The sequence below is a fragment of the Lithobates pipiens genome, unplaced genomic scaffold (genome assembly GCF_037356315.1).
Source record: "Lithobates pipiens isolate NorthernLeopardFrog02 unplaced genomic scaffold, aLitPip1_a1.2 Scaffold_18, whole genome shotgun sequence".
Classification (NCBI taxonomy): domain Eukaryota; kingdom Metazoa; phylum Chordata; class Amphibia; order Anura; family Ranidae; genus Lithobates; species Lithobates pipiens.
In genome coordinates, this window is record NW_027507758.1 from 614,861,458 (window position 1) to 614,883,808 (window position 22,351).

Here is a 22,351-nt window from a genome sequence, read left to right on the forward strand (position 1 = left end):
AGTGAGGGGAAGATAGCCCCCAGCCCCCCACATATGAGATCACCTCTCATTGGACACACCGCTAGAGTGCTAAATGGCCGCTGTGATTGGTCATTTAGCATGATCTGTGATTGGCTGTATCCAAGGGACACGGCCAACACAGAACTTCCCCGATGCTCGTCCATGGCGGCGTGCAGAGGGGAAGTAAACAGGAGGATGTCTAGGGACGCCCTCCCGGCAATTGGTGTCTGCGCTGTAGACATCTTTCGTCTATAGCGTGGGCACGAAGTGGTTAACAAAAGAATGTGACTATTATTTCCGACATATTCCTGCTCATTTACTGCCATTTCCCTGCTAAGGGTTCGATCAGGTCCGCCTGAAAAACTGACAGGTGAACCTGATCAGACAGCCCTTGTGAAAGGGGTCAAGCAGGGAGGATTACAAATAATATTTTTTTTTCCTTAATTAAAATAATTTTTTTTTTTACAAAAAATATATATATATATATATATATATATATATATATATATATATATAAAATTAAATTTAATAAATAAATTAATAAATTTAATAATATATATATATATATAATATAATGAGAAGCCATTTACCAGCCACCACACTCACCGTTGGGCAAAAAACAGGCAGGGGAGCTTCACTCCATTAGGAATTAGCATTATTGGAATAGGGTGTAATTTCTACATCCACCACAAGATGGCGCCAGACTACCGAAAGATTTTAGGCCGCAAAGCCGCGGCCTCAATTACTGGCCGGCGCGGCCCGATGGAATTGCGCGGCGGAGTTCGGGGTCCAAATGGAGACAGGATACCCCAGCAGCGTTGCCCCAGTCGCCAGGACACGAAATCTAGGCGCAAATGCGACCTGGCGACCGGGGTTTGTCGAGCCCTGCCTTATACTGTAGCAAATAGCTATACATGTACAATGTTGGACAAGAGCGGAGATTATTATATTTTGTACATAAATGTGCAATTATCATTGTCTTCAATGTATATCAGCCTCAGCCCAGATTATACGGAACATTCAGAACATTTTATAGAAAATAAATTGCTGGGGACAAATACATTTCTCGCTATAAGAGCGGAATCTATAAATAAAGGATAATAAGATTATGGCAGCATTACATGACCATCGCGATAAATTATTATTATTGCAATGCCACCATCATACATCCGATATAAGGTATATTTAATAATTTAAATTAATAACAGTAACATACCCACCACAAACTGTATAATTATTCATGTAATCGTTCTAAAAGGGAAAAAAAAAAGAAGGGGGGGGGGGGAGAGGAATTTCTGCTAATCCATGAATAAAAAAATGTTGTTACCCCATAAGGACCATTCTGTAATCAGTTGGCAAACTGGTGGCGCTATATAAATCCGGAATAATAATAATAATAATAATCCTACTATTCACTAAGTGGCTGCTACCCCTAAATATAAAACCCATCAGACAGTGGTTACCCCTATAAGCCATTGTGCATCAATTAATATCTCAAGACCACCATTGTGATCAGTTTTTACCCCTAAGAACAAACAAACATTCAGTTTCCACTGTTTCTAGGGATCACGCAACATCAGTTGTAACCCATAAAAATAAATAAATAAAACCATAGTCCCTACCCCTGGTAACCATACAGCATCAGGCATTGCCCCTGCTCATCATTCAGCATCCGTTACTGACCCTAGTCATCGTTCAGCATCAGTTATTGTTCCTAGTATTCATTCAGCATCAGGTATTGCCCCTGGTAACCATACAGCATCAGTTATTGTCCCTGGTAACCATACAGCATCAGTTATTGTCCCTGGTAACCATACAGCATCAGTTATTGTCCCTGGTAACCATACAGCATCAGTTATTGTCCCTGGTAACCATACAGCATCAGTTATTGTCCCTGGTAACCACACAGCATCAGTTATTGTCCCTGGTAACCACATAGCATCAGTTATTGTCCCTGGTAACCACACAGCATCAGTTATTGCCCTTAGTATTCATTCAGCATCAGGTATTGCCCCTGGTAACCATACAGCATCAGTTATTGTCCCTGGTAACCATACAGCATCAGTTATTGTCCCTGGTAACCACACAGCATCAGTTATTGTCCCTGGTAACCACACAGCATCAGTTATTGTCCCTGGTAACCACACAGCATCAGTTATTGTCCCTGGTAACCACACAGCATCAGTTACTGGCCCTGGTAACCACACAACATCAGTTACTGGCCCTAGTCATCATTCAGCATCAGTTACTGGCCCTAGTCATCATTCAGCATCAGTTACTGGCCCTAGTCATCATTCAGCATCAGTTACTGGCCCTAGTCATCATTCAGCATCAGTTACTGGCCCTAGTCATCATTCAGCATCAGTTACTGGCCCTAGTCATCATTCAGCATCAGTTACTGGCCCTAGTCATCATTCAGCATCAGTTACTGGCCCTAGTCATCATTCAGCATCAGTTACTGGCCCTAGTCATCATTCAGCATCAGTTACTGGCCCTAGTCATCATTCAGCATCAGTTACTGGCCCTAATCATCATTCAGCATCAGTTACTGGCCCTAATCATCATTCAGCATCAGTTACTGGCCCTAATCATCATTCAGCATCAGTTACTGCCCCCAATCATCATTCAGCATCAGTTACTGCCCCCAATCATCATTCAGCATCAGTTACTGCCCCAATCATCATTCAGCATCAGTTACTGCCCCCAGTCATCATTCAGCATAAGTTACTGCCCCCAGTCATCATTCAGCATCAGTTACTGCCCCTAGTCATCATTCAGCATCAGTTACTGCCCCTAGTCATCATTCAGCATCAGTTACTGCCCCCAGTCATCATTCAGCATCAGTTACTGCCCCCAGTCATCATTCAGCATCAGTTACTGCCCCCAGTCATCATTCAGCATCAGTTACTGCCCCTAGTCATCATTCAGCATCAGTTACTGCCCCTAGTCATCATTCAGCATCAGTTACTGCCCCTAGTCATCATTCAGCATCAGTTACTGCCCCTAGTCATCATTCAGCATCAGTTACTGCCCCTAGTCATCATTCAGCATCAGTTACTGCCCCTAGTCATCATTCAGCATCAGTTACTGCCCCTAGTCATCATTCAGCATCAGTTACTGCCCCCAGCAATTATTCAGCATCAGTTACTGCCCCCAGTAATCATTCAGCATCACTTATTGCTCCCAGTAATTCAGCATCAGTTACTGCCCCCAGTAATCATTCAGCATCACTTATTGCTCCCAGTAATTCAGCATCAGTTACTGCCCCCAGTAATCATTCAGCATCAGTTATTACCCCCAGTAATCATTCAGCATCACTTATTGCTCCCAGTAATTCAGCATCAGTTACTGCCCCCAGTAATCATTCAGCATCAGTTATTGCCCCCAGTAATCATTCAGCATCACTTATTGCTCCCAGTAATCATTCAGCATCAGTTACTGCTCCCAGTAATCATTCAACATCACTTATTGCCCCTAGTAAACATTCAGCATCAGTTATTGCCCCTAGTCATCATTCAGCATCAGTTGCGACTTCAACATCGGTTGTTGCCATTAAATACCATTCAGCATAATATTACCCTAGTGATCATTCAACATCATTTTTTTCCCTCTAGCGACCATTCATCATCAGTTGTTACCCCTAGTGACCATTGGGCATCAGTTGTAACCTATACAACCCTTCAGCATCAATTGTTACCCCTAGAGACCATTCAGTAGTCAGTCCTTGCCCTCTTTGACCATTCAGTAGTCAGCCCCCCTTCTCTTGGACCATGGGGCGGGTATGTTGGTTGTAGTAGTCCCTGTTCCAGTCCCCTCTGGTCATCACAGTATCACAGCACATAGCCCTCCTCGATCTGTAGAGATCACAAACCTCCATGGAGGGGGATCTCACCCTCCCTGTCCTCCCCATGCCATGGCAGGGCTCTCTGGGCGCTGTGTGTATGGAGAAGGCTGCAGCAGACCCACACCAGACGATAATTATCCTTTGTCGGTGAAGAAGAGCAGATCCTCTGCCTGCAGCCATCAGACCCCTCTGCACACCAGTTCCAATTATTTGCCTTTTACTTCATGGCAGCCTGAGCGCTTAATGCTAATTAGCAACCTACAGCTTGATTTCCAGCTAGTCTCCTCCTCACACATGGATGGAGGACTCAAATGTTGCTTTTTGTCCTAATGAGAAAATCTTTTTTTTTTTTTAAGTCAGGATCTGTGCAGTTGGTATGGAGCTATTACTTTAACCTTAAAAATGAAGAAGAAGAAAAAAAAAAAAAAGGCTTTCTTGCACAAACACTTCCCTTCCTTCTGTCAAATGGGATTGTATGTGCTTCATATGATGTTTACACCAACACTGAAAATGGAAGGCAATGCAAAATAGGGGGTTGTAATATATATATATAACATAAATTAATGAAAATAATGTATGTTAATGGAAATATTCCTCCTATTTAATGCATGGCCTCCCCCTCCACCCCCCTTCTCCATGGGAGCACAGGATCAGCACTTACCTTGATGACTGTGTGCTCCTCTCCGGTGTTCTCCGCTCCTCTCCTGCGGTGTGCTCTACTCCTCTTACTTCCTGTTTCCTCTCTCGGGTGCAATGGGAGAGAGAAGACAGGAAGTGACATCTGAGTCAGATGTCAATCAAACTGCCCAGCCGTAGTAATACATACTACAGCGCCGGGCGGAAACTACTCAGCGCTTCAGAAAGCGTCCCAAGGCGGGCTAAACGCCCGCAAATGAAGCGCCACGTCTGCAATCTCATGATTGCATTGACGTGGCGGTTCCCATAGTGCACTGTGTCCGGCGCTCGAACACAGTGCACTTCCTTAAAGAACTTTTTTTGGTCCGTCACTGCTGCATGTCATTTTGGGGATGTTTCTATCAGTTTTGCACATCTAGAGAGTGAAATTTTTGCCCATTCTTCATTGCAAAATAACTCAAGCTCTGTCATATTGGATGGGGAGCATCTGTGAGCAGCAATTTTCAAGTCCTGATACAGATTCTCAATTGGATTTAGGTCTGGACTTTGACTGGGCCATTCTAACACATGAATATGCTTTGATCAAAAGCATTCCATTGCAGCTCTGGCTTTATGTTTAGGGTCGTTGTCCTGCTGGAAGGTGAACCTCTGCCCGTCTCAAGTCTTTTGCAACTCTAAAGCCGCGTACACACGGGCGGACTGTCTGGCCAACTTAGTCCATCGAAACACATTTCAGCGGACAGTCCGCTCGTGTGTGGGCTTCAGCGGACTTTTTCAGCGTGCAGTCTGGCGGACTAAGTATTTCGGAATTTCCGTAATATTGTCCGTCGTACTTTGGTTTCAGCGGACAATCCGCTCGTGAGTAGGCTAGTTCGACGGACTAAGTATGGCGCATGCTCAGAAAGGATTTACACGGCAAAAGGTTGCATTGCTGTGTATTGGACTTCCTATTTCTAGTCCCGTCGTACGTGCTGTACACGTCATCGCGCAAACTTTCGACGGACTGTTTTGCATCCGTGTGTGGTCAAGTCCGTTCATTCGAAAGTAGGACGGACTGTCCGACGGACTAAGTTGGCCATACAGTCCGCCCGTGTGTATGCAGCTTAACAGGTTTTTTTCTAAGATTACCCTGTATTTGGCTCCATCCATCTTCCAATTAACTCTGATCAGCTTTCCTGTCCCTGCTGAAGAAAAGCATCCCCACCACATGATGCTGCCACCACCATGTTGCACGGTGGGGATGGTGTGTTCAGGGTGATGTGCAGTGTTAGTTTTCCGCCACACATCATGTTTTGCTTTTAGGCCAAAAAGTTCAATTTTGGTCTCATCTGACCAGAGCACCTTCTTCCACGTTTGCTGTGTCTCCCGACATGGTTTCTCATAAACTGCAGATGGGATTTCTTATGACTTTCTTTCAACAATAGCCTTCTTCTTGCCACTCTTCCATAAAGGTCAGATTTGTGGAGTTCACGACTAATAGTTGTCCTGTGGACAGATTCTCCCACCTGAGCTGTGGATCTCTGCAGCTCCTCCAGAGTTGGCTGCTTCTCTGGTGAATGCTCTACTTGCCCGGCCTGTCAGTTTAGGTGGACGGCCATGTCTTGGTAGGTTTGCAGTTGTGCCATATTCTTTCTATTTTCGGATGATGGATTGAACAGTGCTCTGTAAAATGTTCAAAGCTTGGAATATTTTGTTGTGACCTAACCCCACTTTAAACTTCTCCACAACTTTATCCCTGACCTGTCTGGTGTGCTCCTTGGCCTTTATGATGCTGTTTGTTCACTAAGGTTCTCTAACAAACTTCTGAGGGCTTCACAGAACAGCTGTATTTATACTGAGATTAAATTACACGCAGATGGACTCTATTTACTATTTTGGGGACATCTGAAGGCAATTGGTTCCACTAGATTTTAGTTAGGGGTATCAGAGTAAAGGAGCTGAATACAAATGCACACCACACTTTTCAGATATTTATTTGTAAAACATTTATCATTTTCCTTCCACTTCACAATTATGCACAACTTTGTGTTGTTCTATCACATAAAATCCCAATAAAATACATATACATTTTTGGTTACAACATGGCAAAATGTGGAAAATTCCAAGGGGTATGAATACTTTTTCAAGGCATTGTATCATGAAGCAACCATTCATTTTATTGTCACCTTAGCAGTTGTACTGCATCAGGTTGGCTCCCCTACGCAAAACCACATAGCTATATGTCGGCTTGCGGGGTCCGTATAGAAGTGACAGATCGTTTGTTCCTATTAGCTAGGAACCACGATCCATCACTTCCTCCAGTCGGTCCCCTCCCCCTTCAGTTAGAATCACCTCCCAGGGAACACAGTTAACCCCTTCACCGCACCCTAGTGTTAACCCCTTCACTGCCAGTGACATTTTTACAGTAATCAATGCATTTTTTATCGCACTGATCGCTGTATTAACGCCAATGGTTCCAAAAATGTGTCAAAATTGTCCGATGTGTCTGCCATAATGTCGCAGTCATGATAAAAATTGCAGATCGCCGCCATTACTAGTTAAAAAAAATAATAATAATAAAAATGCTATTAATCTATCCCCTATTTTGTAGACGCTATAACTTTTGCGCAAACCAATCAATATACGCTTATTGCGATTTTTATTTTTTTACTAAAAATATGTAGGAGAATGCATCTACCGTATATACTCGAGTATAAGCCGAGATTTTCAGCCTCTTTTTTGAGGCTGAAAGTGCCCCCCTCGGCTTATACTCGAGTCATCGCTGTCTGCCCGCTCGATCAGCGTGTCGAGCAGACAGACAGCGGCCATTCTATTCAAAAGCCGCGCCTCCGGCTCCGCCTTCGCCTGTGATAGGCGGAACACTGAATTTCCCAGCAGCCTGTGTTCCGCCTATCACGGACATCGTATCATCCTCGTACTACGGACGAGGATGATACGACGTCTGTGATAGGCGGAACACAGGCTGCTGGGAAATTCAGTGTTCCGCCTATCACAGGCGAAGGCGGCGGCGCAGCTTTTGAACTTTACAATGGCCGCCGACGAAGAGGGCACGGGACGGCACGGCACGGGACGGGACGGGACGGGGGCAAGGCAAGGCAAGGCACGACACGGGACGGATGCAAGGAGGCAAGGCACGGGACGGAGGCAAGGAGGCAAGGCACGGGACGGAGGCTCGGGACAAAGGTAGGCTGGACACACACACACACACACACACACACACACACACACACACACACACACACACACACACACACACACACACACACACACACACACACATGGATGGAGACACACACAGGGATGGATGGATGGATGGAGACACACACACACAGGGATGGATGGATGGATGGATGGAGACACACACACACAGGGATGGATGGATGGATGGATGGAGACACACACACACAGGGATGGATGGATGGATGGACACACACACACACAGGGATGGATGGACGGACACACAGGGATGGACGGACACACAGGGATGGACGGACACACACACAGGGATGGACAGGCATGTCTCACCCTCGGCTTATACACGAGTCAATAAGTTTGCCAGTTTTTTTGGGGGTAAATTGGGGGCCTCGGCTTATATTCGGGTCGGCCTATACTCGAGTATATACGGTAACGGCCTAAACTGAGAAAAAAATTCGCTTTTTAAAAAAAAAAAAAAAATTGGGATATTTATTATAGCAAAAAAGTACAACATTTTTTTTTCAAAATTGTCGTTCTTTTTTTTGTTTATAGCGCAATAAATAAAAACGGCAGAGGCGATCAAATACCACCCAAAGAAAGCTCTAATTGTGGGGAAAAAAAGGTCAGGAAGGGGGCAAATTTTTCCAGGGCCGAAGTGGTTAATGTGCTTTAGTTGACAATAAAATCTTGCTGTTCCTCCCTTGTAAAAAGTTAAAATAAAATAAAATAAATCCCACATAGGGCTTGCTTAAACATTTGCTGCAAAATATGCAAATCTTGACCCTTTATTTTTGATGTAAACAGACATTAGCTATGAATATTAGGACTGACATGGGGAATGTCCCTCCAGTTCCTCGTGTGTCATATATACACGATGTATATGTACAATGGAATACAGGTTTTATTGTGACACCTCCAGTGATTTACACATAAGGGATTAGGCTTTTGCAAGATGGGTATGATGTCACCAAAGGGAAAAGTTTATTGAGAAATTGGGTAAGCAATAACAGATAATGACAGGTCTCTGGCACGGCCCTGACATCTCTTCCTTCTAGAATACAGATATAAGAACCATCCGCAGTTTATGGATTTATTCCATCCAGACTGCAGACATGAGATTGGTGGGACTGACACTATCCATCCTTCTGGGGGTGCTACTGCTCCAAGTGGTGACTGCAGGTATGTGATTCTGTGCTAAGGCTACTACAACTATAGCTATGATATATTCCACAGTGCTGTGTACAGACAGAACATGGACAGTCTCTGCACCAGAGAAGCTTACACTCTAATGTCCTTCACACTGTCACAGTCTATTATTATACATTTATATACCTCTGACATATACCACAGTGCTGTGCAGAGAACACTGAGCCAGTCACATCAGTTTCTGCACCAGAGGAGCTTACACTCTAATGTCCCCCCACAGTCACACACTATTATTATTATATATTTATATAGCTCTGACATATACCACAGTGCTGTACAGAGATCATGTAGCCAGTCACATCAGTCTTTACCAGAGGAGCTTACACTCTAATGCCCCCCCACAGTCACACACACTATTATTAATATACATTTATATCGTGTAAAGGAAATTTGTAAGTTCTGTATATAATTGTATTCTATTTTGTATGTATTGCACACTGCCCTCACTATGCACACGGCATTAATAATGTTTTCAGTACATGTTTGCATTCTTTCAAGTCCTGATTAGAATTAGTCTGCCTATGTTACGCCCCTTGTTACCATAAACGTACAATTGTAATATTAATGTGATAACTACGTAATCATGTGTATAAAAACCTTCAATTGCGTCATAATAAAGCAGAACAGTTATTTGGAAACATGCAGAGTGTATCTTTTGTGTCTGTCCCCTATTGCAGTAGTTATTATTAATTTGGAACCACTAATCAATATGAGGATAGAAGTTGCCTATCTATAAATTCCCATGTCAATAGCTCTGACATATACCACAGTACCTGTACAAATAACACTGGGCCAGTCACATCAGTCGCTGTACCAGAGGAACTTTCACTCTTTCCCTCCCACAGTCACAGTATTATTTCACATTTATATAGCTCTGACATATACCGCAGTGCTGTACAGAGAACACTGAGCCAGTCACACCAGTCTCTGCACCAGAGGAGTTTTCACTCTCATGCATGTAAGTAAAGCACAGCACAAAATCCAACTGACCCTAAAGGATTTTAAATAGAAGAACAACAGAAATGGACTTTGTAGGCACCAATTATAAAAAAATGTTTGATACATGACCCTAAAGGATGCCTTTACATTATAACAGAGCCCCTGGGTTGTATAGGCGCTATGTTTGCACACCAACTGAAATGAGAAATGAGAATGTGTGTGGAGGTTCCGAAAGAGGAGCAGGAGGGAGCAACCCTCATTCTCTGAGGAGATGATAACCCCTTCTAATGTTCATAGACAGAGAAAGGCTTTAAAAAATATCACCCCCCCCCCCCCCCCCAATCACCAGTGAAGTATTCCAGAATCTGGGCTGGTTTGTGATTCCCTTCTTTCAGTCTTTAGTTCACGTCATTTAATTTAAAAACTGGTGAATCTTTGGAGAAAGTTGTGTGACTCTTGGGTGAAAACATTGATAAATAAATCCCTAAGCATGAATAAATATTGATAAAAATAAAAAAAAAGCATGAATGTGTAACTAATAGTCAAAAATATGAAGAGGATACTGCATAGAGTAGCATGGAAACACTACCTGGCATAAAAAGCACGAGGCCCAACTCTTGATACATTTCGTCCTCTGCCATTTAGCTCCCCCATCCATTGCCACAACCTGTGTCACCACTTATAACACGCAGGAACTGTAGACTATATGACCCATAGTTTGTGGACCCCTGACCATCACGCATATATAAACTTGTTGGACATTTCATTGCAAAAGCATGGCTATTAATAGAGTTGACCCCCCCCTTCACCACCATAATAGCCTCCACTGTTCGTGGATGGCTATCCACAAGATTTTGGAGCAGATCTGTTGGAATTTGTGCCTATTTGTGAGTGTCAGAAACCATGAATCATAAATAAAATAAATTACACTCGTTTAATAATAATAAAAAAAATTACACAGAGTAAACATAGTCAAGACATAGCCAGAGTTCAGGAACCGGAACGGATAGTCAGACAAGACAAAACGTCAGGGAGTCAGAAGGAATGTCAGCCAAGCAAGTCTTTAACAGGAACACAGGAGAGCGTCTCTAAAAAGCCTTCCTAAAGGCTGGTTAGTCACTGGAATGCTATTACTGGCAGCGGGAGGGAATGTCCTGGTGCATCTGCGGTCTCTCCCGTGCGATCGAGAAGCCTGGGATCCGATCCGACAGTGCTGCCGAGTTTCCACAGAGCTGGCTGTGGACCGGATGGTCCCCGGGCCATCTGTATGATACTGGGAGGCATCATGATGCCATACTAACATTTTATTTATTTTCTGTAAAGCAGAGATCAATGTTTTTTTTCTTTGATCTCATACTTTTCAGGGTAGAGGAGAGATCTAGGGTCTAATAGACCCCAAATGTCTCCATAATGAGGACTTGTCATGCCTTATTTGTATCATAAGAGATGTTTACATTTCTTGTTAGAGAGAGTTTGGCCTCAAAAATAATTTAAAATAAGGGTATGGGTACCATCATCCTAAATTTCAGAGAATAAGGAAAAGATGGGTAGATATAATAAGGGCTACTCCAAAATGCATGTAGCGGCCATAACCCTTGGCAGGGCAGCCTTAACCTTTTGGGCTTACCAGTTGCCTCCGCTTGGCTTGTCCTTCCACGTCTAGGGGTTCCCAGGGTTGATACCCAACAACTTTGGGCGTTGACACCAATAAAGTCCTTTTGAAAAGTTTTTATTTGCAGGGGTAACATCCAACAACACAGTCTCATATGGGAACAGAGGGCAAGGGTGAAGAACTCAGGCACCTTGAACTGCTAGTGTAACAAAGTCTCTATTACCACCCAGAGAGTAGCCACTCGCAGCTGGGCGCTTCAAGGCTGAACAAATCCCTAGCCAGAGATTATGGCAATCAGCACGTTGATTCAGAACTTAAGAAATCTCTAACCTTGAACGAGTTATAAGTGAAAGCGAACAGGAACCTTTTTCCTCCGTACCTGGAACGTTCTCTGTCTCCTTGACAGTACGGGAAAAAGTGCGGATTCATCAATGTCCTTCACAACTCAGTAACCAGGCACTTCTCAGGATGCTGGCTTGTCGGCCCTCCTCCGAAGAGTCCTCCCACGATCACTTACACGAGCTGCGGCACCCCTCCAAGCCGAGAACACACCCGGACACCTTGAATCCTTCCTCAGTTACTGCGCCTCAGACCAGCCGGTTCCAAGACTCGGGAACAGACGGATCCCTACCCCAGACCAGACGGGTCTATTGGGGCTAACCAACAGAAGCATGTTGCGGAGCGTCGAACGCTCCGTGACCGGGACCCCTCGTGGGGCTACCCCGGTCCAGGAACCAGGAACAGACCGCCTGGGCCTCACGAACGACGACTGTTGAACACGTGACTTCCACATCTTAAGTACCCTTCCCCAGACTCCTCAGCGGGACCCGTCACACCCACTGATTGGTTCCGAGGAAGTTGATACCCAAAACGTCCAACCAGGCCTGGTTCTGGCATGTCATGTGCCCCTCACCGTACACATGACCAGGCGGAACTCTAAGCCCTTGTACACACGGTCGGACATTCCGACAACAAAATCTGCCGGATTTTGTCCGAAACTTGTGTTGCATACACACGGTCGGACAAAGTTGTCGGAAAATCCGATCGTTCGTAACGTGATGACTATATTTTGTTACGATGGGACTACATTCTGGCTAGTAGCCAATAGCTTTGGTCTAGGAATTTGATCTGAGCATGCGTGGCACTTTGTCCCACCGGAATTCTCTACAAACGATCAGACAAAGTCCGATCGGATCATGTTGTCGGAAAATTTTATAGCCCAGCTCTAAAACTTTGTCGGTCGGATATTCCGACGGAAACAGTCCGATGGAGCCCACACACAGTCGGATTATCCTACAACATGGTCCGATCGGACGTTTTCCGTCGGAATGCCCGACCGTGTGTGCAAGGGTTTACACAGCCCAGCCAAACTGATGTCAAAGTTAACCTACATAATTAACCCTCAGAACCCTATTACTGTCCTGAGGCAAAAACTAAATTTACACATAAATGACACTTTGTCCAAAGTGTCACCGCTATCATGCATATTTACCCTTAATCACCCAAAGTTCATTGGACTATTCCGGTGTCACTATTCCGGTATATTGCTATCACATTTCTTGTGATAGCAATACAAGTGATGAAAAAACAATTAAAGAAACAGTCTTTCATTAAAAAAAAAAAAAAAAAAGAAACAGTGGAAACGTAATATTTTTTTAAATAAACATGTAAACAGTCAGTCAACGTTATCGCGAGAGCAATAATTCTAGCGCTAGACCTCCTCTGTAACTCAAAACTAATATATAAAAAAAATGTTAAGAATTTCCTATGGAGATTTTTAAGTACCATAGCTTGGCACCATTCCACGAGCGTGCGTAATTTTAAAGCCTGACATGTTAGGTATCTATTTAATCGGCGTTATATCATCTTTTATATTTCACCAAAAATTGGCTACTATACTGTGAGTTTTTTTTTTTTTTTTTGCATTAAAATTCATTAAAGTGTATTTTCAAAAAATAAATAAATAAATGGCTGTGCAAATTCCCTGTGACATAAAAAGCTGCAACCTTCACCATTTTGTTCTCTAGGGCCTCTTCTTAAAATATATATATTATTATATATGTGTGATAATTATTGGTTTATACAACATGTATGTTTGAGTTGTATTTTACACATATGGCAGGGCAACACTCTTCAATTTATATTTAAAATTGTATATATATATATACATATATATATATATATATATATATATATATATATATATATATATATATATATATATATATATATATATATATATATATATATATCCAATTTTAAATATAAATATATATATATATATATATATATATATATATATATATATTCTGAGTAATTTTCCAGCAAAAAAAAAGGTAATTTTTACATGCAGGAAAGAAATGCCAGAATTGGCCCGGTAGTGAAGCAGTTAAAGAATGATGGCTTTTTTTCTGATCTGGAAGCGTCACCAAAATAAAGACCCTGAAAATGTCACATGTGAACTACCAAGAAACGCTCTGTGCATTCTGTATTCTCATTATAGACAGTTATTGCAGGTGTACGTATTAATGTGAGTTAGGGACCTTAGATTGTAAGCTCCTTGAGAGCAGGGATCGATGTGAATGTACAATATGTCGGTAAAGTGCTATGTAAATTGACAACACTATATACAGTAAGTACCTGTAATAATAATAATAATAATAATAATAAATGCAGCTAATGATAAATGTGTTGTTTCCCTGCAGTGAGGAAACCGGGCACCTGTCCCGTGGTTAATACCCTTTTACCATGTAAGGGCCCCATACCCAGGCGTTGTAAAGTAGATTCGGATTGTCTTGGGGAAAAGAAGTGCTGTGACGTTGGCTGTTCTTTTAAATGCCAGGAACCCATCGGTAAGTGGATGACTGTGATAAGATATATAGTGGCCCGGTACAGACCAGATCTTACCCAAATGTGAGGGTGGAACTGTCAGTATTGCCCCTAGGAGCCAATAATCCAATCCTTCCTTTCCTTCTCCCAGTGCAGCTTGTATAAGAACAATGTGTACAGCAAGTTTTTACAAAGCCTTTGCAGAGCTTTCGTCCAGCTTTTAGCAGCTTTATAAAAGCGTCCATCCAGTTGTACACACCGGGAGTAAACAGGGTGTGTGTAGTACATCCTGTCCTTCTTCCTCGCTGCTGTTCCCCATCTCATTTGCCACTAATGGCTGTCAAAATTACAGCAGGGAGTCAAAAAAGGACATCTGTCACTGTGTTTATAAACATTGTAAACATGGTAAACATGGTAAGATAGAGAGATAGAAAGCAACATATTTATGAATATTTTTCAGACAGGAGATAGAGAGATACAAAGTAAGATTGTTTATAAACATTGATCAGACAGGAGATAGAGAGATACAAAGTTATATTGTTTATAAACATTGATCAAACGGGAGATAGAGAGATACAAAGTAACATTGTTTATAAACATTGATCGGCCCCTTTCACACGGGGCTGTCCGTTTTACTCCTCCACTTGCTCAGCGGGAATCGCTCCGTTGATCCCAGCTGAGCCGGGGCGGATGACAAGTCCGTCTCTGCACTCTGTGCAGGGACGGACCTGTCAGAGAGTACGCTCTCCCCTATGAAGGGATCGGATGATTACGGACCGCCTGTCTGTTTTCATCCGATCCGCCAGACAGATGGAAAATAGGGCATCCATCCATATGGATTATGCGGATTGGGGCGGGGTCGGATGTTACCGCTGACATCCGACGCTCCATAAAGACAATGGAGCGACCATTCAGATCCACCTGAAAAAACTGACAGGTGGATCTGAACGGTCCACACATGTGAAAGGGGCCTTAGACGGGAGATAGAGAGATACAAAGTAACATTAATTATAAACATTGATCAGATGGGATGGTAGGATACATTTTTGGGACATCAGGCCACCCTTTTGAGGTTAAGGCTCCTTTCACATGGGCCGTACTCCATCAGGAGGCCACTTGCTCAGCGGGGAATCTGTCTGCTGATCCTCCACTACTGAGAAGGCGGATAGCTGGTCCGTGTCCGCTCCACTTATGCAGAGTAGACACGGACACAGGCTGCTCTGCTCTATGGGAAGTTGGCTGTAAACGGACCCCGACTACCATCTGATCCACCCAGATGGAGGGTAACAGAACCCCATCCATTCATTTTTAGCAGATTAGATGTAGGTGGGTGTAAACAGACACTTGTAGTAAGAGTCTTAACTTGCAAAGTAGGTGTGATGAGAAAGCCTGAAGAAGGGTAGGTAACAATCCATCTAGTAAAGTAGAGATCGCTCGGATGGCTTCAGTATATGGATCCGCTATAACCGGAGGAATTTCGGCGTCCCATGAATTGATGATAAGAATGGACCCCCTGTTTGGAAACCCGTGAAACTGCCCAGATCCCAAACAAATGTCTCATAAATGATTTGGATTAAGCCTAATTTCAGAGAAAATACAGACATTAGAATGGACTGCTTGTAGTGAGAGGTTACGTGGGGGAAAAGGGAGTAAGGGCTAACCCGAGGAGCCCCTGCAAAATAATTGATGAGAAGATTGAACACTTCAAAACGGATACCCTTGACCTGTCTGTCTATTCTTGGTATAGGGTGAGTCGCAAAAATGGGCAAACTGTCAGGAGTTTGCAGGGGTCTAAAATGCTGGATGCCTGATAGATGAAATTATGCTTCGAAAGCCGGAGTCATGAACCTGAGAAAATCTTCCAAACCTTGGTATAAGCCTACAGAGTATTCAAGGATAAATAACCATAACCCAGATCGATGACTTGTGTCCAGAGAGACTAACCATGACCAGCAGGGAGTAAGAAAGGAACCGGTTTGCCCAACAGCTCAGTGCTGGCTGCGCCAAAGTGAATCGCACTGATGAACTCTCCCAGGAAGTGAAACTTGTAGGTCAGACCTAGCCACATCAACGAACACATGAAGGACATGATTCAAAGAGACCCTGATCCACCTTGTGACTAACTGCCAGTATTGGCAAATAACGAAAAAGCTGAAGTATGTGCAAACTTGGGCAGATGAACTTCCGTGGGCCAACCACTCATGACACAAGATGGCCGAAATCCAACTGAGTCAGCTGCGTCTGAACCACTCCGAGAGTCCTGCTCATGGCTGTGGAATAAACATGGCGATGCCATTCGAGTCACCCAGAAAACTAGTCCCGCATGATTTAGTTGGGCCGTGCCTCTGCCTGTAACCTGACAACCGAGTCAGAGTCCTAAAACAGGGGAAGGAGGGCCAGACTCCATCCTGAGGAATAATTCTCATGGCATGATTCAACATACCCAAAGTGACTGAAGCGCCCCTATGAACAGGCTGGGGATCGGACAAAAGATGAATGATCTCCAGTGTGCTGGACGGGCGATCAGCATATCTCCCAGAAAGACCTTTCATCATCTGTGTATGATGGGGGAGGAGGGGGGCTGGCAGACAGGCCTGCAGTGTCCTCCGGGGAGCCAGCTCTCATAGGGCTGCATTGCATCTGTGTGCTTAAAGTTTGTTTACCCGGGAGAAGTATGCAGTGCAGTGTGGGCCGGACTCAGGGGGGGCGGGACTCTGGCTGGGGAGAACAGACATCGGACTGAGCAGCAATGCATGGAGCAGGAGAGGGGTACTCTGAGCAGTCGGCCGAGGACACAGGTCATGCAGGGAATGTACAACTAAAGAGCAGCCAGTGCGATAGTCGAGCGTGGAGCTCTGCTAGTCACCCTCCACCCACCCGTGTGCATGGTGCACTGGTACCCCTAGCTGCCTATGCTGCTGCCGGCCATATGTAGAGGGGGCTGCATGGGTCCCCTGCATCACAGGGCCCGGTTGCGGTCGCGACTGCTGCACCCCCTATAGTTACGCCCCTGACGTCCATATACCAAAGTCCAAAAGTCCCCCTTCCTGCCTCCAAAGACACCCCTTTAATCATATAATACAACTTTTTTAACAAGTTGGTTGCAGGAGAAGATTAAACAAGACTATGACAGGAAAAGGTGCACATCATTTGTAAGCAGGCCCTGATTGGCCACAGGGCAAACCGGGCACTTGCCCGGTGGGCTGCGGCCGCCGGGGCCGCCAGGCTGCAAGTCCTTGCGGGCTCATCCAGCCTCTCCTCGGCCACCCGGCTGCCAGTTAAGCTCAGCCATCGGCGCCGGGGGGGAGGAGCTAGATGAGACGCCTTCGGCGGCCGCTGAGCGGCTGCGCGGCCGCCCGTATAGGTCAGCCGTCAGTGCCGGGAGGAGCCAGAGCAGACACCTTCAGAACTGCCCGAAAAACCATGAGTTCAGCCCCTTGTAAACTGCATAGTAGGAGGAGCGGGGAGGGGGGGCGGCTGCATATTGAAAAATAATTCTCTCCATCTTCCTCCTGCAGTAGCGGAATGCCTGCGAGAGGGAGAGAAGAAGCATTCAGAGACTGCAGGAGGAGGATGGAGAGAATTATTCTTCTATATGCAGCCGCCCCCCCCTCCTCCTATCCTGCTTCTCTCTGCAGCTCCCCCCTGGGCTCTCCACCGCACCCATACTCTCTGCCACCCTGCCATGCTCCCTGCCATCCCCCCATGCTCTCCACCTCCCCCCATGCTCTCTGCCATTCCCCCATAGTCTCCTCCTCCCCCCATGCTCTCTGGCATACTCTCCACCTCCCCCCCATGCCATCTGCCATCCCCCCATGCCATCTGCCATCCCCCCATGTCTCTGCCATCCCCCCCATGCTCTCCACCTCCCCCCATGCTCTCTGCCACCCCCCATAGTCTCCACCTCCCCCCATAGTCTCCACCTCCCCCCATGCTCTCCACCTCCCCCCATGCTCTCCACCTCACCCCTTGCTCTCTGCCATCCCCCCATAGTTTCCACCTCCCCCCATGTTCTCTGCCATCCCCCTATACTCTCCACCTCCACCCATGCTCTCCGCCACCCCCCATGCTCTCTGCTATCCCCCCATGCTCTCTGCCATCCCCTCCATGCTCTCTGCCATCCCCCCATGCTCTCTGCCATCCCCCCATAGTCTCCACCTCCACCCATGCTCTCCGCCACCCCCCATGCTCTCTGCTATCCCCCCATGCTCTCTGCCACCCCCCCATGCTCTCTGCCATCCACCCCATGCTCTCTGCCATCCCCCCATAGTCTCCACCTCCACCCATGCTCTCCGCCACCCCCCCCCATGCTCTCTGCCACCCCCCATGCTCTCTGCCATCCGCCCATACTCTCCGCCATCCCGCCATAGTCTCCACCTCCCCCCATGCTTTCAGCCATACTCTCCACCTCCCCCTCCATGCTCTCTGCCATCCCCCCATGCCATCTGCCATCCCCCCATGCTCTCCACCATTCCCCCATGCTCTCCACCATTCCCCCATGCTCTCCACCTCCCCCTATGCTCTCCACCTCCCCCCCATGCCATCTGCCATCCCCCCATGTCTCTGCCATCCCCCCATGTCTCTGCCATCTCCCCATGCTCTCCACCTCCCCCCATGCTCTCTGCCACCCCCCATAGTCTCCACCTCCCCCCATAGTCTCCACCTCCCCCCATGCTCTCCACCTCCCCCCATGCTCTCCACCTCACCCCTTGCTCTCTGCCATCCCCCCATAGTTTCCACCTCCCCCCATGTTCTCTGCCATCCCCCTATACTCTCCACCTCCACCCATGCTCTCCGCCACCCCCCATGCTCTCTGCTATCCCCCCATGCTCTCTGCCATCCCCTCCATGCTCTCTGCCATCCCCCCATGCTCTCTGCCATCCCCCCATAGTCTCCACCTCCACCCATGCTCTCCGCCACCCCCCATGCTCTCTGCTATCCCCCCATGCTCTCTGCCACCCCCCCATGCTCTCTGCCATCCACCCCATGCTCTCTGCCATCCCCCCATAGTCTCCACCTCCACCCATGCTCTCCGCCACCCCCCCATGCTCTCTGCCACCCCCCATGCTCTCTGCCATCCGCCCATACTCTCCGCCATCCCGCCATAGTCTCCACCTCCCCCCATGCTTTCAGCCATACTCTCCACCTCCCCCTCCATGCTCTCTGCCATCCGCCCATACTCTCCGCCATCCCGCCATAGTCTCCACCTCCCCCCATGCTTTCAGCCATACTCTCCACCTCCCCCTCCATGCTCTCTGCCATCCCCCCATGCCATCTGCCATCCCCCCATGCTCTCATGCTCTCCACCTCCCCCTATGCTCTCCACCTCCCCCCCATGCTCTCTGCCATCCCCCATAGTCTCCACCTCCCCCCATGCTCTCTGCCACCTCCCATGCTCTCTGCCACCCCCCATGCTCTCTGCCACCCCCTCATACTCTCCGTCTCCCCCCATGCTCTCTGCCACCCCCGTGCTCTCTACCACCCCCCCCCCCCCGTGCTCTCTACCACCCCCCCGTGCTCTCTGCCACCCCCTGTGCTCTCTGCCACCCCCCCATGCTCTCTGCCACCCCCCATGCTCTCTGCCATCCCCCCATACTCTCCACCTCCTCCCATGCTCTCTGCCATCCCCCATACTCTCCACCTCCCCCCATGCTCTCTGCCATCCCCCCATACTCTACAACTCTGCCCATGCTCTCTGCCACCCCCCATACTCTCTGCCACCCCCCATACTCTCTGCCACCCCCCCATACTCTCCACCACCCCCCATGCTCTCCGCCTCCCCCCATGCTCTCCGCCTCCCCCGATGCTCTCTGCCTCCCCCCCATGCTCTCCGCCTCCCCCCATGCTCTCCACCTCCCCCCATGTCATCTGCCATCCCCCCATGCTCTCCACGTCCCCCCCATGCTCTTCACCTCCCCCACATGTTCTCTGCCATCCCCCCATGCTCTCCACCATCCCCCCATGCTCTCCACCATCCCCCCATGCTCTCCACCTCCCCCCATACTCTCCACCATCCCCCCATAGTCTCCACCTCCCCCCATGCTCTCTGCCATACTCTCCACCTCCCCCTCCATGCTCTCTGCCATCCCCCCATGCCATCTGCCATCCCCCCATGCTCTCCACCATTCCCCCATGCTCTCCACCTCCCCCCATGCTCTCTGCCATCCCCCATAGTCTCCACCTCCCCCCATGCTCTCTGTCACCTCCCATGCTCTCTGCCACCCCCTCATACTCTCCGCCTCCCCCCATGCTCTCTGCCACCCCCCGTGCTCTCTACCACCCCCCCCCGTGCTCTCTGCCACCCCCTGTGCTCTCTGCCACCCCCCCCATGCTCTCTGCCACCCCCCCCATGCTCTCTGCCACCCCCCCATGCTCTCTGCCATCCCCCCATGCTCTCTGCCATCCCCCCATACTCGCCACCTCCCCCCATGCTCTCTGCCATCCCCCATGCTCCCCACCTCTGCCCATGCTCTCTGCCACCCCCCATACTCTCTGCCACCCCCCATACTCTCTGCCACCCCCCCCATACTCTCCACCACCCCCCATGCTCTCCGCCATCCCCCCATGCTCTCCGCCATCCCCCCATGCTCTCCGCCATCCCCCCATGCTCTCCACCTCCCCCAATGCTCTCCGCCTCCCCCCATGCTCTCCACCTCCCCCAATGCTCTCCGCCTCCCCCCATGCTCTCCACCTCCCCCTATGCTCTCCACCTCCCCCCATGCCATCTGCCATCCCCCCATGCTCTCCACGTCCCCCCCATGCTCTTCACCTCCCCCACATGTTCTCTGCCATCCCCCCATGCTCTCCACCATCCCCCCATGCTCTCCACCATCCCCCCATGCTCTCCACCATCCCCCATGCTCTCCACCTCCCCTCATGCTCTCCACCTCCCCCCCCATGCTCTCTGCCATCCCCCATAGTCTCCACCTCCCCCCATGCTCTCTGCCACCCCCCCATACTCTCCGCCACCCCCGTGCTCTCTACCACCTCCCATGCTCTCTGCCACCCCCCATGCTCTCTGCCACCCCCCATGCTCTCTGCCACCCCCATGCTCCCTGCCACCCCCCCATGCTCTCTGCCATCCCCCCATACTCTCCACTTCCTCCCATGCTCTCTGCCATCCCCCATAGTCTCCGCCACCCCCCCATACTCTCCACCTCCCCCAATGCTCTCCGCCTCCCCCCATGCTCTCCACCTCCCCCTATGCTCTCCACCTCCCCCCATGCCATCTGCCATCCCCCCATGCTCTCCACGTCCCCCCCATGCTCTTCACCTCCCCCACATGTTCTCTGCCATCCCCCCATGCTCTCCACCATCCCCCCATGCTCTCCACCATCCCCCCATGCTCTCCACCATCCCCCCATGCTCTCCACCTCCCCTCATGCTCTCCACCTCCCCCCCCATGCTCTCTGCCATCCCCCATAGTCTCCACCTCCCCCCATGCTCTCTGCCACCCCCCCATACTCTCCGCCACCCCCGTGCTCTCTACCACCTCCCATGCTCTCTGCCACCCCCCATGCTCTCTGCCACCCCCCATGCTCTCTGCCACCCCCATGCTCCCTGCCACCCCCCCATGCTCTCTGCCATCCCCCCATACTCTCCACTTCCTCCCATGCTCTCTGCCATCCCCCATAGTCTCCGCCACCCCCCCATACTCTCCACCTCCCCCCATGCTCTCCGCCACCCCCCCATGCTCTCCGCCACCCCCATGCTCTCTGCCATACTCTCACCTCCCCCCCATGCTCTCTGCCATCCCCCCATGCCATCTGCCATCTGCCATCCCCCCATGATCTCCACCTCCCCATGCCATCTGCCATCCCACCATGCTCTCCACCTCCCCCCCATGCTCTCTGCCATCCCCCCATGCTCTCCACCTCTCCCTATGCTCTCCACCTTCCCCCCATGCTCTCTGCCATCCCCCATATCTCCACCTCCCCCCATGCTCTCTGCCATCCCCCCATACTCTCCGCCTCCCCCCATGCTCTCTGCCACCCCCCCATACCCTCTGCCACCCCCCCATGCTCTCTGCCACCTCCCATGCTCTCTGCCACCCCCCATGCTCTCTGCCACCCCCTCAAACTCTCCGCCAC

General features: G+C 48.6%; 1 protein-coding gene across 1 annotated transcript in view; it reads left to right on the plus strand.

Moving 5' to 3' along the window:
- Positions 1–22,351, plus strand: part of LOC143986834 (uncharacterized) — an 89,411-nt gene that overhangs the window by 36,519 nt on the left and 30,541 nt on the right. The window contains exons 2-3 of the mRNA XM_077485243.1: positions 8,731–8,854; positions 14,138–14,284. Coding sequence (XP_077341369.1) covers positions 8,731–8,854; positions 14,138–14,284 — 271 coding nt within the window. The remainder of the gene's footprint in view (positions 1–8,730; positions 8,855–14,137; positions 14,285–22,351) is intronic.